The 13,023-nt window shown below is 52.8% G+C and overlaps 2 protein-coding genes across 5 annotated transcripts in view; both read right to left on the reverse strand.

Moving 5' to 3' along the window:
- Window positions 1–638: 638 nt before the first annotated feature.
- On the reverse strand, window positions 639–8,102 carry RSAD1 (radical S-adenosyl methionine domain containing 1). Its single transcript, XM_059906415.1, has 10 exons — window positions 8,064–8,102; window positions 7,100–7,492; window positions 6,572–6,705; window positions 6,251–6,455; window positions 3,479–3,844; window positions 3,230–3,293; window positions 2,661–2,808; window positions 2,395–2,449; window positions 1,553–1,656; window positions 639–1,365 (listed from the first exon to the last, which is right to left on the reverse strand). The coding sequence occupies exons 1-10, from the start codon at window positions 8,100–8,102 to the stop codon at window positions 1,248–1,250; spliced, it is 1,626 nt and encodes a 541-aa protein (XP_059762398.1). The 3' UTR covers window positions 639–1,247.
- A 788-nt stretch (window positions 8,103–8,890) lies between these two features.
- Window positions 8,891–13,023, reverse strand: part of ACSF2 (acyl-CoA synthetase family member 2) — a 29,941-nt gene continuing 25,808 nt past the window's right edge. For all 4 annotated transcript variants that reach the window (XM_059908856.1, XM_059908857.1, XM_059908858.1 and 1 more), the window contains 6 exons: window positions 12,006–12,113; window positions 10,683–10,834; window positions 9,727–9,868; window positions 9,519–9,629; window positions 9,306–9,374; window positions 8,891–9,037 (listed from right to left, as the gene is read on the reverse strand). In XM_059908856.1, coding sequence (XP_059764839.1) covers window positions 8,987–9,037; window positions 9,306–9,374; window positions 9,519–9,629; window positions 9,727–9,868; window positions 10,683–10,834; window positions 12,006–12,113 — 633 coding nt within the window. In that variant the 3' untranslated portion in view covers window positions 8,891–8,986. The remainder of the gene's footprint in view (window positions 9,038–9,305; window positions 9,375–9,518; window positions 9,630–9,726; window positions 9,869–10,682; window positions 10,835–12,005; window positions 12,114–13,023) is intronic.

A 13,023-nucleotide genomic window follows, 5' to 3' on the forward strand; every position in this document is an offset into this window, starting at 1 on the left:
CTGGGACAGGTCTTACTCTTCTCTGCAGGCCGCTCAGAGCCTGGCACACTATTAGTGCTTGCTGAATATTTCATAAATAAACGAGAGGGAGTTAACACTTACCATGTTACCACAGGTCAAAGAAGGACTGATATTCACACCCACCAGGCACATGCGAAATGCACGTGCTCACCTCTGAGGGGTGGGGGGAACCCTATCCTAAGTCACCCAGCTAGAGACTGAGCTTAGCACGCCCTGATTTGCAAGGGTACTAAATTACCTTTGACATCAGGGCACCCTTTGATACGATAAGTTATGGAGCCTCTTCACAGGAAAATGCCTCCCTCCCCACCGCCCCCCAAACCCTGCACAGAATTTATAGGTTAAGGGTATCAGACCTTAAAAAAAAGGGGGAAGCTCTTTTCTTAATGGACGCATGCCAGATAATGAACATAGATGGAACGACAGAGTCAGAAATTAACATTTTGCAACCCCCAATCTAATCATTGATTTAGGCAAGGATCATTGATGAATGCTAAGATCACTGGGAAAATGACTGTCAGGAAGGAATCTCAGCCCTAGACTAAGGCTCAAGCCCCCAAATCAGGATCCCACACTCCAGGAAAAAGCCCAGACAAAGGATAAGACCACAGTCAAGGCAGGCTCCAGATGGGTTTATTAAGGCCAGGGGAGAATTACCAGGCTCTGATCTTTCCTGAATTCTCCCCTCCCCTTTCCCTCTTGGCTCCCCCCACCTTCACTTTCTCAGGGGAAAAGGCTGCAGTGGGGAGGGGACTGGGGGCCACTCTGGAAGTACCGTGAGGCTCCTGACACCCAAACATATCCTGGCTGCCGAAAGAGAAGAGGCAAGGCTTGCTGTGATCTCTCCCACTGTTCTCAGAGTCCAGCAGGCTGCTGTGCTGGACATACATGTCCCGTCCTGTACCTGCAGGAGCAGGAAGCCCGAGAGCTCTATTTCTCATCCCGTCCTGTACTGCAGGAGCAGGAAGCCCGAGAGCTCTATTTCCCAGAATCTCTTGCCAGCCAGGATTTGTTTAGAGTCTACTGATGAGAGGCACCCACAGAGACCATTACTCCTTCTCTGGCAGTGGTGGGTACACTTGATGCCAGTTCCCGGATCACAAATGTCCTCCCATCTGCCTCACTGTAGCCATTCCCCTGGGGATGCCAGGGCCGGGCAGTGACCAGAGCCGGGACAGCACCTGCCAGTGGAGATGGCAGTGTCACTGGGACACAGGAACATGTGGTTATCCTCCCGGTACAGGGGAGGGAGTTCTCTGCTGCCAGGCCTCTTGGAGCCGAGATAGAAGGGTTGGCAACATAGAGTCCAGCACGGCCAGCCCCTCCCAGGAACACCGAAGACCCCTGGAAAAACAAAGAGGCCAGGCTGTGACTGTGCCCTCTTACCAGTTTCAATCATCACCCTCCACCAGTGCCAAGGCCCTGGCACCCACAGGCCCCTCCTTGTCAGTCTTTCTCACCTCTCTCTGGTCTGTGGATGTGTAGTCAGGGTTCCCTGGGTCCCCAAACCACCTCCCCCCACTCAACACACCTGTGATCCAGCAGCAAGAGGCCCTGCTCCAGCAGCTCCTGCACCTCCTCGTCCGCTACAAACAGGTCCCACAGGGTCAGCTGGGGCTCAAACTGCTGCCAGTGCTGGGGAGACCAGAAGGGGCAGAGATGCAGGGACCACAAGGTGGGGAGCTGGCGGGGCTATTCTAGGCCACCTGTCTGGGGGTGCAGTGAGGGATGAGAGGTGGGTCCAATCCCACACAGGGATCTCAAAACTGACTGTCATGCACACCAGGACCAGGCCAATGGACCAGCAGGGAGGTGGGCACCTTCAGTCCTATTCCATGTTCAGGCCAAACCCAGCTCCCAGCCAAGCCAGGTCTCCCTTTGCTCCTCCCCTCTCCCTGTTCTGGTCAGAGTATGGTCAGCCCCAGCCAGAGCTCTATGGCTCTGACTTCATCCAGAGCACTTCTGAGCTTGACTGATCTTTATCTACTGCACTTCCTATCTGAGCTTTCAGCTCTGCTTTAAAAATATTTGAAAACTCTTAATCTAGTCTATTCCCTTAGATGACTGAGAAAGTTGAAATTCAGAGGTGAAAGGACATGTGCCTAAGGTTGCAGTAGATGGGGACTAGAGCCCGGGTCTCTGCAGCCCTAGTCTAGGGTTCTCACCATTGCCCTACGCTGCTCATTGCTCCTGCCCATCAGGCCTCTGCTGGACCAAGGCCCTCCCTCTAGCTGCCAGTCCCAGAGGAATGGGAGGGTGTGTGTGTGTGTGTGTGTGTGTGTGTGTGTGTGTGTGTAGAAGAAAGAGTGAGATAGAGTGATTCTGCGAGGCCTAGGAGGAGAAAGCAGCGTGCCAGACCCCTTGACCTCTTACCTGGTGAGTGATCCCCACGTCTGTGCGTAGTCCCATGGCCAAGACTTCCTCCAGACTGAAAGAAACACCAATAAGGGGTCTTGGAGAGGAGACTTGTGCTTCTCCCATTCTTCACACCCTATGCTGGGATGTGCGTATGGGGGGTTTATGGGGATCACGCAGTATGGGGCGGGGAGGGGGCAGGGCAAGGCGGGAAACAAAGATGTGCAGGTAGGTGGTTCTTGGGGTAGAGGGGAAGCCTGAGGGAAGAGCCCTCGGGTGCTCACAGCGCCAGCTCGCCCAGGGGGACACGCCTCCGGGTGCCGTGACCAAACAGCGTCACCTCCTTCATCCAGCTGTCCGGCTCCAGGGTCTGGATCCGAGCCTCTCGGGTGTGGCCCCCAGCCCCCTGGGGTATAAATCGCCCATGGGCTCCTGACAACATCAACAACCACCCCCACTTTAATAGCAGCTAACACTGTGTGCTTGCCAGATGTTCAATCAGTGGTTCTCAGAGTGTGGCCCCTGGACCAACAGCATCTCAGATGCCAGAAATGTAAATTCTCAGGCCCTGTCCAATTCCAGAAATTCTAGAATTTGGTTGGGGCCCAGTTGGGTTTTAACAAGCAGTCCAGATAACTCTGATGCACACTAAAGATCAAGAACCACAGTGCCAGGCACTATACCAAGTGCCTCAAAATACATACGTAACAGCTCTACAAAATAGATAGTATTTTTTGCCACACTTTACTTATGAGGAAACAGAGGCTTGGAGGGCTTAATAAGTGGCCCAAGAGTACACAGCCATGACACTGCTCTCCTGAGTCATCCCACCTAAGGTTCACAGGGGACTCACCAGGTCCAACGCCAAGGTACTGACCGCACTGCCAGTAAGTCCAGTTGTGGGTACTAAGCGCCCCCTGTGGGAAGGGAGGGAACAGTCGGTGCAGAGAGAAGCGGGTGGGTCTGTCTCTGCTCAGGTAAGGGCACCTGGTTAGAATGTCCCACCATCTCAGGCTTCGGAAGCACCCTTCTCCCCAAAGAGCCACAGCTGCCTGGTCACGCCTCAGCCTGCCCATGCCCCACCTTCAGCCACAGGACTTACATTCCGGGCGAAGTTGGAGACCTCATACTGGCGGAAGCCAGCCTCCCGAAGGACTGCCCGTCCCTCCTGGTACATCTCAGCGGCAAGTTCGGGGTCAGGGGCAGGAAGGGCGCCCTGCTGCACCTGGGTGAAGAGGGCGGTGCCCCGCTCCAGGGACAGCTGGTAGAGGGACACATGGTCATCACAGAGGCGCAGCAGTTTCCGCAGCTGCCCAAGCCACGGCCCCACGTGCTGTGCCGGCAGCCCCAGCATCAGGTCCACAGAAACCCGCCCCGGGAAGTGGCGCCGGGCCTCCGCCAGCATCTGCAGAGCCTCACTGGCCGAGTGTGTCCTCCCCAGCAGCTGGAGCTCAGTGTCATCTAGGGACTGGAGAGAGAGGGTCAGGTGTAAGCACGCAGGCTAGCTCAGAGGGAGACAGAAACACCTGACTGACCTTACTGCAGACACAGATACAGGGGAAAACACAGGACATTGCAGGGGGCTGGAAGGTGGAAGGTCAAGCCAGTAGCAGGGGTACCATTCACTGAAGAGTCACTATGTGCAAAGCACTTCTACACAGTGTCCAATTTATCGTTATAACCCTCCAACATTAGCTCCATTTTACAGATGACAAAACAAGTTCAGAGATGTTAAGCAGCTTGCCCAAAGTCATACAATGGCGAAGTCAGACCTGGAATTTAGGACTGTCTGACGCCAAAGCCAACCATTCTTTTTTGATTTTACTTTTTACTTTGAAATATTTCGAACCTATAGAAAAGTTGCAAGAAAAGCTCAACAAACACCTTCATCCAGATTCACCAATTAACGTTTTGCCACATTTGCTTTGTCTCTCTCTCTCTAAATATACACATATATTATGTTGAATCATTTGAGGGTAAGTTATAGACCAGGGCTGTCTAAAACAACTATCTGCAATGATGGAAACGTTCTGTATCTGCATTGTCCAATACAGTAGATACTAATCACGTGTGGCTATTTAAATTTTAAGTTAATTAAATTTAAATAATCACATTCTAGGTGCTTCCTAGCATGTGGTCAGTGGCTACTATATTGGTCAGTGCAGATATAGAACATTTTAGTATAATACGGTAGCCATTGGCCACAGGCTAGTGAGCACTTGCAATGTGGTTATTTAAATGTAAAAAACTTAAATATTGTACTCCTGTACCCCTAAATAATTAAATGTGTATTTCCTAAGAACAAGGACATTCTCTTACACAACCACAATCTAATTATAGAGTTCAGGAAATGTAACACTGATACAATCCCGTTATCTAAGACACAGTCTTATTCAAAGTTGGCCAATTGTCCCTAAATGTCTGCTGTAGTAATTTCCTCTTCCCACCCCAATCCAGGATCCAATCAGGGGTCACACATTGCATTCAGCTATCATTGTCTCTTTAGTTTCCTTTAGTTGAGATCCTCATCCTGCCTTTGTCTTTTATGACATTGACATTTTTGAAGAGTACAGGCTAGTTGTTTTAATTTTCTATTTTATTATTATTTTTTAAATTATTTATTTATTTTGGCTGCGCCGGTTCTTAGTTGCGGCACATGGGATCTTTAGTTGTGGCATACGAACTCTTAGTTGCATGCGCAATCTAGTTCCCCAACCAGGGACTGAACCCGGGACCCGTGCACTGGGAGTGTGGAGTCTTACCCACTGGACCACCAGGGAAGTCCCCAGGCTAGTTCTTTTTAAAAATGTCTCTTAGGGAAGGAAGCTGCATGGCGCGGCCTAAATAAATAAATTAATTAAAATGTCTCTTAGTAAGTCCTAGAGCTCTCCTGTACATCATTGTGTTTATAGTTAGCAATACTGTACTGTACACTAAAAAACTGTTAAGATGGTACTTCGATCTCATGTTACCTGTTCTTACGATACACACACAAAGTCTCTTAATTTAGGTGTTTCCTCACAATTAGATTCAAGATATGTAAGCATTTGGGGCCAGAGTATCTCAGAAATGGTGTGTCCCTCTCAATATGTCTCATCAGGACAAAGCCCTGACCCCAAACTCTATGGTAAATGGTACATATATTTGAAGGAGGGAGACAATACTGGCTATGGAAATATCACGGGCCAACCTGCGAGGAACATGTTTCTCCCCCCACTTAAAAACCTTCAGTGACTCCCTTGTCACCACTAAGCAAAACCCCAAACTTCCTAGTATGGTGCTGAAGACTTCTGGGCCCTAGCTTGCAGCCTTGTCCCCAGCCTCTCCAGTCACAAGGAATGGCTCACAGGTCCCCCAAAACATGCAAGCTCTTCCAAATCCTGTGTCTTTTCCTCCCACACCCTCATCTCTGGTGGACTCCTCTTCCTCATTCAAACATCATGTCCTTCAGGAAGGTTTCTATGATCTTGTCAGACTGAGATGGCCTTCAGGCTGTACTCTGAGAGCATTTTGTAGAGACCCCATTTATAAGCAGACTTTATCATGCTGCAGTGATCTGACCACCTGTCGGCCTCCTCCTGGGTCTCCAATCATGTAACAAATGTTTTTCAAGCATCTACTATGTGCCAGGCACATAGTGCTTGGAACACTGTGATGAAAACAAAGGCATACATGATCCCTGCCTCACAGGGCTTGTGGTCTACCACAGAAACAGACAATTAAGTACTTACAAAAGCGTCACCATACACTGTTTAGTGCCTACAGGTTCCTGGCACCCAGATAGAGCTCAATAAATGTTTGCCCAATGAATGAACGTGATCACCCAGGACAGACATCCTGGGTGCCCTAGAATGAGGTGGGTGAGATGGGTTACCTGGAGGCCAATGGACAACCTGTTGACTCCTGCTGCCCGGAATGCTGCCAGCCTGGAGCTTGGGGCCGAAGTGGGGTTGGCCTCCAGTGTGACTTCAGAGTCTGCAGGCAAGTGAGTTGCCTGGGCCACTGCCTCCAGGACAGCTGCCACAGTATGGGGGCTGGCCAGACTGGGGGTACCCCCACCAAAGAACACAGACTCCACTCTAGGGAAAGAGGATGGAGAAGATGAGACGTGGGGGAGCCCTACGGGATGCCTACACCTGTCCTATGCACCGGCCACATAATTCCCAAGACCCCGCCTACAGCCCCCAGTACCCACCGCCGCACCCCACTGAGTTGCAGCAGCGTCTGAGTCTCGGTCACCAGACAGCGTCTCATAGCAGCCTCGTCCACGCCGCGGGGGATATACTTGTTGAAGTTGCAGTAACTGCAGCGCTTCTCGCAGTAGGGCCACTGGGGGCAGGGGGAGTGTGAACAGGACGAGAGATGACCCCGGGGCTGCCCTGGCCACTTCCAGGGTTCAGTCGCACACATCCCCATCCCCATTCCGAGGTCAGTCAACAGTGGCTACCGCATCTAAGCCACGCAACTCCCCAAGGGGATTATTAGTAAGCCCACTTCCATAGGAGGACATTGAGGTTCAGAAGGGAAATCACTTGGTCAAGGTCAACGAGATGGTGAGCACCAGAGACTTCAGGTCTCCGGACCAAGACACTTCCCTGCCAGAGAAAGGGTCACAGACCTCGTCTGGGAGCGGGGAAAGACGGCAGGTGGGCTCGCAGCGCGACAAGCGCCTCCTCATCTCCGGCCCTCCGCGCCCGAATCTCCGCCTCCCCTCCCCACTCACGTGGACGTAAAGTGCTGCGCGCTGGCTCCCGGGCGTAGGACCCCGGGGTCCTCCCGCGTCCTCCGCGAGGCGGCGCCTCTGGGCCATCTTGGCGGCCTTCACCCAGCCGCGGACCCGAACCCCGGGGAGCGCCGTGCCGCCCGCTGTGGCGGGGCGGCCCGGTGCGCGGGCCAGGACCCGAGATCGAGACGAACCCAGGGCAAAGCGTCCTGTGTGCGCAGAGCCGGGCCGGGTGGGCCGCCCGGGCGGAAGGAAAGGGGCTGCGTGGCCGCGCCCTGTGTCGGAGCGCCGCCGGGAGGGCTCCGGGCCGCAGCGCCACCGGGAGGGCTCCGGGCCGCAGCGCCACCTGCTGGGCACCGGTGCGCTCACCGCAGCCGCCCGGCCGTCCTTTCTCTGGCGGCGGGAGGGGTGCGGGGAGCTCCGCAGCTTTTGGCACCCCGTCGAGGGCGAGTTCCTGGATCAATCCAGGAACTCTTAGTTCGTTCAATGGGTTCCTGCACATTTTATGTGCCTGGTTCAGAGCTGGGCGCTGGGGACATCCAGATGCATAAGACCAGGGCACAGTACAGGTGCATGAGACAGGACGTAAACCAACAAGAGACAACAGGCAACAGATTTTAATTCAGCACTTGCTGGATACCAGGCCGGTGCGCTCCGTGCCGCGAGGCGGGTCTGTTACAAGGGACGTGGAATCAGTGGGGCAGGACAGGGCACTTGGAGTGAATGTTGCAAGAGCAGAAAATCCCAGGGGGAATGGACTTGGCCAGGAGAGTAGGCTGTCATCTCCGGGGTCAGGCCAACCCCAGGCACCTGCTGTGAGGAGAGTCAGAGATGCTGTGTGTGGGACAGACAGGGTTCAGGTGAAGGGCTGGACAAGCAGGCACCTGAAGAACTGTCCCAGAAAGTGGAAGGATCATGGGCTTTGGAATCAGTCAGCTGGGTTCCCTAATTCCAGTTGTGTGACCTTGGGCAAATCATTGAACTTCTTGAGTTTCAGTTTCATAGTTTGTGAAATGGGGCTAATGCCTACTTGACTGTGTCAGTGGGAAAATTTCAACAGGAAATGTACATGGATGCACCTGTATGTGTATAGTGCCTGGCACTCAGAATACCCTAAATTTATGTTCATTTTCTAAAAAGTAAAGAGGAGGCTGCTGCTGCTGGGGGCAGACACACTGGGAGGTAAGGCTTGCAAGCAGAAGGAACTTTTCTTTCTGTCTCTGTGAACTGGAAATCGCTGTGTTCAGCTGTTTTTCTTTCTTGGGTCAAGCTACAGCCTGCTTTCTCCTGCTTTATCTGCCCATCAAGGAAGCCCCAGGTTCACTGAAAATTGGGTTGGTTGGGAGGGATGGGGGAGTAGAGGGATGTAGGATGATAGCTAAAGAGTATGGAGTTTCTTTTTAAAAGGTGATGAACATTTTTTAAATTGACTTTGGTGATGGGTGCACATATCTGTGAATATACTAAAAACCACTGATGTAACACTTTAAATGGGTGAATTGGGTGGTATGTGAATTATAACTCAATAAAGCTTTTTTTTTTTTTTTAAAAAAAAGAATACTTCTTGCTGTACTAATCTAGCAACAATGTGAAAAAGAAATGAGTATAGCCCTAAAAAATATTGTGTTGGTATCTCAAAGGAATCGAGTGAGGATTAAATGAAGTAGATACTGCACGCCAAAGTGCTTAGTACCATCGTTGACAAGGAATAGGAGATCTGAAAGTGCTTTGGTCTCTTCCCTTTTCCATCCTGTAGCAGCTGCCAAGAGAGCACGCCAGCAAGAGATCAGCCAAAGTAAACAGAGAAGCTCTTTATGCCAAATCACAGAGCCGGCAAGGGGAATGTGGGGGAAGGGCAGGGAGGAAGGATCCTCCCCACTCCTTTATTCACAGGTTTAGATGTTGTTCCATCTGCTCTCGAAGTTTGAATTTCTGGACCTAGAGGAAAGGGAAAGGAGTGAGAACCAGGCGTGGGCCTCTGCCAGCTAGGGTGACCAAGCCCAGCTGGTTTGCCTAGGACTGAGGAGTTTCTCAGGTTAAAGCCAGGAAAGTTTGGGGCAAACCAGGATGAGCTGACTAGTTGGTTACCCTACTGCCAGCCTCTCAACAGAATCTGGCCCACCACTCAGGGAGGTATAGGCAGGCCGCCTGACCTTCTGCACCTGGGCCCCGGGCTCCCCTACCCCTCCCCGGTCTCCTTACACACCTTTCCTGAGACGGTGAGGGGGTAGTTTGTGACAAACACGATGTATCGGGGAATCTTGAAGTGGGAGATCTGCAGACCAGAGGGAGATAAAGCATGAGGCTGGGCGGGGTCCCACAGTTGGGTGTAGGGGACAGTGGGCTGACAGGTTGGCAGGCAGAGGGTGTTGGAGAACTGAGCAACACCGTGATGCTTGGGGCGGGTTGAGGGTCCCACCTTCCCTTTGCAGAAAGCCTTGATCTCCTCCGCTGTGGTCTTCTCCCCTTTCTTGAGCTGAATGCAGGCACAGATTTCCTCCCCCATCCGGTCATCCTTCACTCCCACCACCTTCCAGAGTCAGAGATAGATATCAGACATCCCCATCCCCATCCGTGTCCCCTGCTCTTGGGGTCTCACCTGGGCTCACCTGGGCTGGGCGCCTCACCTGCACTTCCTGCACCTGTGGGTGTGTGTGAAAGAAGTTCTCGAGCTCAGCGGGGTAGATGTTCTCACCGCCGCGGATGATCATATCCTTGGAGCGGCCCAGGATCTTGCAGAAGCCCTGCTCGTCCATCATGGCAATGTCTCTGCAAGGAAAACCCAGGAGCCGCCTCTCATCTCTGCCTCATCTGGCTGGCTCGCTCACTCATTCAGCAAACATTTATCAAGCACCTACTATATGTCTTGCACTACTGTAGACTCTGGGGCATATGGCATGAATAAGACATTACTTGGATAGTATAGTCTAATGTAGGAGGCAGATAAAACCAAGTAAACCCATACCTATGGCATATTTTCTCTCTCTCTAAACATATCTATACATATGATTTTCATGGCTGGCTTCTTCTTATCATTCAGGTTTCAGCTCAAACGTTTCCACCTTAGAGAAGCCTTCTCTGATCACCCCATAAAGGGAAGCTCCCCTCCCCACCACAGCCACTCTCTCTCTTATGACCCTATTTTATTTTCTTCGTGATGTTTATAAATGTCTGAAATGATCTTGTTTGTATCTGTCTCCCTCCACCAGATATGTGGGAAGTAAGAGCAGGATCCTTCCCATTGTGCCTTCCACTGGACCACCGGTGTTTAGAATAGTGCTGGCACATGGCAGGTGCATAATTGGAATTTGTTGAATTAAATGAGTGACTGAATCTTGGCTCAGATTTTGCAGGCACTGTCCCGGGTGCTCTCATCTGTGCTGCATTTGGTCCTTCTGGGAGCCCTATTTGGAGACTATGGTCATCCCCATTTTATACATTTTGGAAACTAAGTCTCAGAGATGTGAAGGGGCCATCTTGACACACATGTTCTCCCTGTTCTAGCTCAATGTTGCCAGCTCAGCCTCAGGACCCCCAGCCTCCCCTCGGCAGCCCAACTCTCCACACTGCCCTGCCTTCTCACCCTGTCTGGTACCACTTGTCCTGTCCAGTTGCTTCCTCGGTCTTCCAGGGCTCACCCCAGTAGCCCAGCATGACGCAGTACCCTCGGATGCACAGCTCTCCAGGTGTGTTCAGCTCTGCCAGTGTCCCTGTCCCCACGTTCACGATCTGGGCCTGGGACCAGGCAGCTTCAGGCTGGGGCCTCCCACCCACTCACTTCAGGATGGGGGGCCCTCAGGATGGGGGGAGCTTTGCCTTCCTTCCCCCTAGTAATGAAGCCCCCTGGCTCTGCCCATCCCCAGGGAAAGGAGACAAAGGCTGGAGTAGATCCATCACCAGTCCGACACTGGAGCTGGGCATGAAAGAATAGTTGAGGCCCAGGCCAGGAGCTGCTCAGAGGAGGCCGCCTGCGGGGAAGCCAGACCAGCTGAAGAATTATAAACAATGCACAAGAAAGGGGAGTCTCCTCTTACTTCCCATTAAGCAGTAAATAAAGAAGCCAAAGAGGGTGGCACAGCAGGGCCATGTGAACAGAAGAGGTGGCAAACAGGCAGAATCTGAAAGCCTAGTTGAGAAATGAGCCACAGCCAACGTGCAAGGAAAGCTTAGCCTGTGTGCCTCGTGTCTGCATCTGTGAAATGGGGAGAACTACACTTGCCCTGTCTACCTCACAGGTGGGCATCCCAGCGAGTGGCAGTGAGGCTGTCAGATACATGGGAGGGGGCTGATGTCACTGCACACTCACTTCAGGGAGAAGGGCAGTTGGCCCCAGGGGAAGCACTCTGGCAGTGACCCCAGAGGGGCAAGGGCACAAGGGGGGAGGGGAAACCAGGTACAGGCTGGCATAAAGCACCAGTGTTAGAGGCTGGGAATTTGAGAGCAAAAGGTGCTCTGGGTCAGCCTTCAAGGTGCAAGGGACCCCCAGAGGAAGAAGCTGCTTGGGAAACTGTTTATGCCAAGCGAAAAGAGGACCTCTGCCGAAGTGAGTGGGGGCGGGGGGTGGGGGGAGGGCAGGGCTATGGGAGAGAAAGAGCCATGTAGGAAAAATCTCTGTGCCCTGGATCCTCTTTGAGGCTGTTCTGGCTGCCCCAAAACAGACAGTGGGCTTGGCAAAAACACACCTCAGACAGGAAGGGAGGCAGAGAAGTTCAGCTGCGGCTGGCCACTGTTCCAGCTCTTCCCCGCTCAGGCCTCAGCCCACAGAGAAAGCCCCAGGCCCGGGAAGACCTTGCTGCTGGGGGCTCTCGGCGTCTTGAGTGAGCTGTTTGGATCTCTAATTGAAAGCAATAAACATCCCAGGGGGTGAACCCCCGGCGAGTGGTGGGAGGTGGGGTCTGGGGCCCACCTCTGTGTGAGGCATGATCCTGCCCACACTTTCTGCCTTTTGCGCCACTGTGTCCTCGGTGAAGTTCATGAAGGTCACGGGACTGTTCTCTGTGGATCCATAAACCACCTAGAGGGTCCAGAAAGGGTGTTTGGAACAGAGCCCAGGACTGCAGCAGGATGGGGAAGTTACCCTGAGGGAAGGAACCGGGTGGGGGGGGGGGCGGGGAATGGGGAGAGTGGAAGGCAGTTGAATGGTGGGAAAAGAGGCATATTCGGCAGAAGTCAGGAGGCAGTGGCACTGGATGTATTGCAGACTAGCTCAACTAGCAGGGGCCCCAGGTCTGAAATAAAATTGAGAGCAGGGAAGCCATTCTCTTCCGGCCGGGCTCTCAGTCTTTGTTCTTTCCTGGAGCAGCCACATGCTGTACCCTGTGGCTCCCAGCGTTACCAATGTCCCAGCCTTCTCCACCTCCTCCCCCGGCTGTCTTAGCACACCCTTCCTGATTTCGGGCCACAACATCCCCTGCCCCACCCTTCCAAGCTGAAGGACCCATAAACTTGATGAGAAAGCCACCCTGCCTTGGCCAGCTGGGAACTACACAGGCACAACCCACCCGAAACCCGGTACAAGTGCCTAGCCTTGGGGTAGGTGCCCCCCAAGTTCTGGAGAGTTTCCTGTAAATTTATTTTCCTCAAACTAAAAATACAGCCAAAGCAAGGATTTAAAAAGCCAGTGGCACACCCCCCCCCACACCCCCCCTTCTAGTGGTCAGAACATCCTAAGCAACAGAAAACCAGCAGCCAGCCTTGGAGGAACATCACCAGGCAGTGTTCTCGGCCAACTATGACCCCCATCCAGAGGCGACAGGTGAAAGGGGCTTAGGAGAGGGCAGGCCTCCACACCTGAGTGCTGGGTGAAGGGAGAGGGGCTGGCTACCCTCTGTTCTAGGTTCCTTCCAGCCAGCAAAGACACCAGACCTTTTTTCATCCTTCAACCCCACCCTACCCCCCATTTCCTCTGTGTTAGTGGAAATGAC

Source organism: Balaenoptera ricei, chromosome 20 (assembly GCF_028023285.1).
Source record: "Balaenoptera ricei isolate mBalRic1 chromosome 20, mBalRic1.hap2, whole genome shotgun sequence".
In the NCBI taxonomy this organism is placed as follows: domain Eukaryota; kingdom Metazoa; phylum Chordata; class Mammalia; order Artiodactyla; family Balaenopteridae; genus Balaenoptera; species Balaenoptera ricei.

What these genes read in the sequence shown, in the direction of transcription:
- RSAD1 (XM_059906415.1), bottom strand. Translation starts at nt 8,102, where the DNA reads ATGAAACTGAAACTCAAGAAGTTCAATGATTTGCCCAAG. An exon ending in AGTTCAATGATTTGCCCAAG is followed by an intron (nt 7,493 to 8,063) that starts GTCACACAACTG and finishes TCCCGCCGCCAG; the next exon opens with AGAAAGGACGGCCGGGCGGC. An exon ending in GGTTGTCCATTGGCCTCCAG is followed by an intron (nt 3,845 to 6,250) that starts GTAACCCATCTC and finishes CTCTCTCTCCAG; the next exon opens with TCCCTAGATGACACTGAGCT.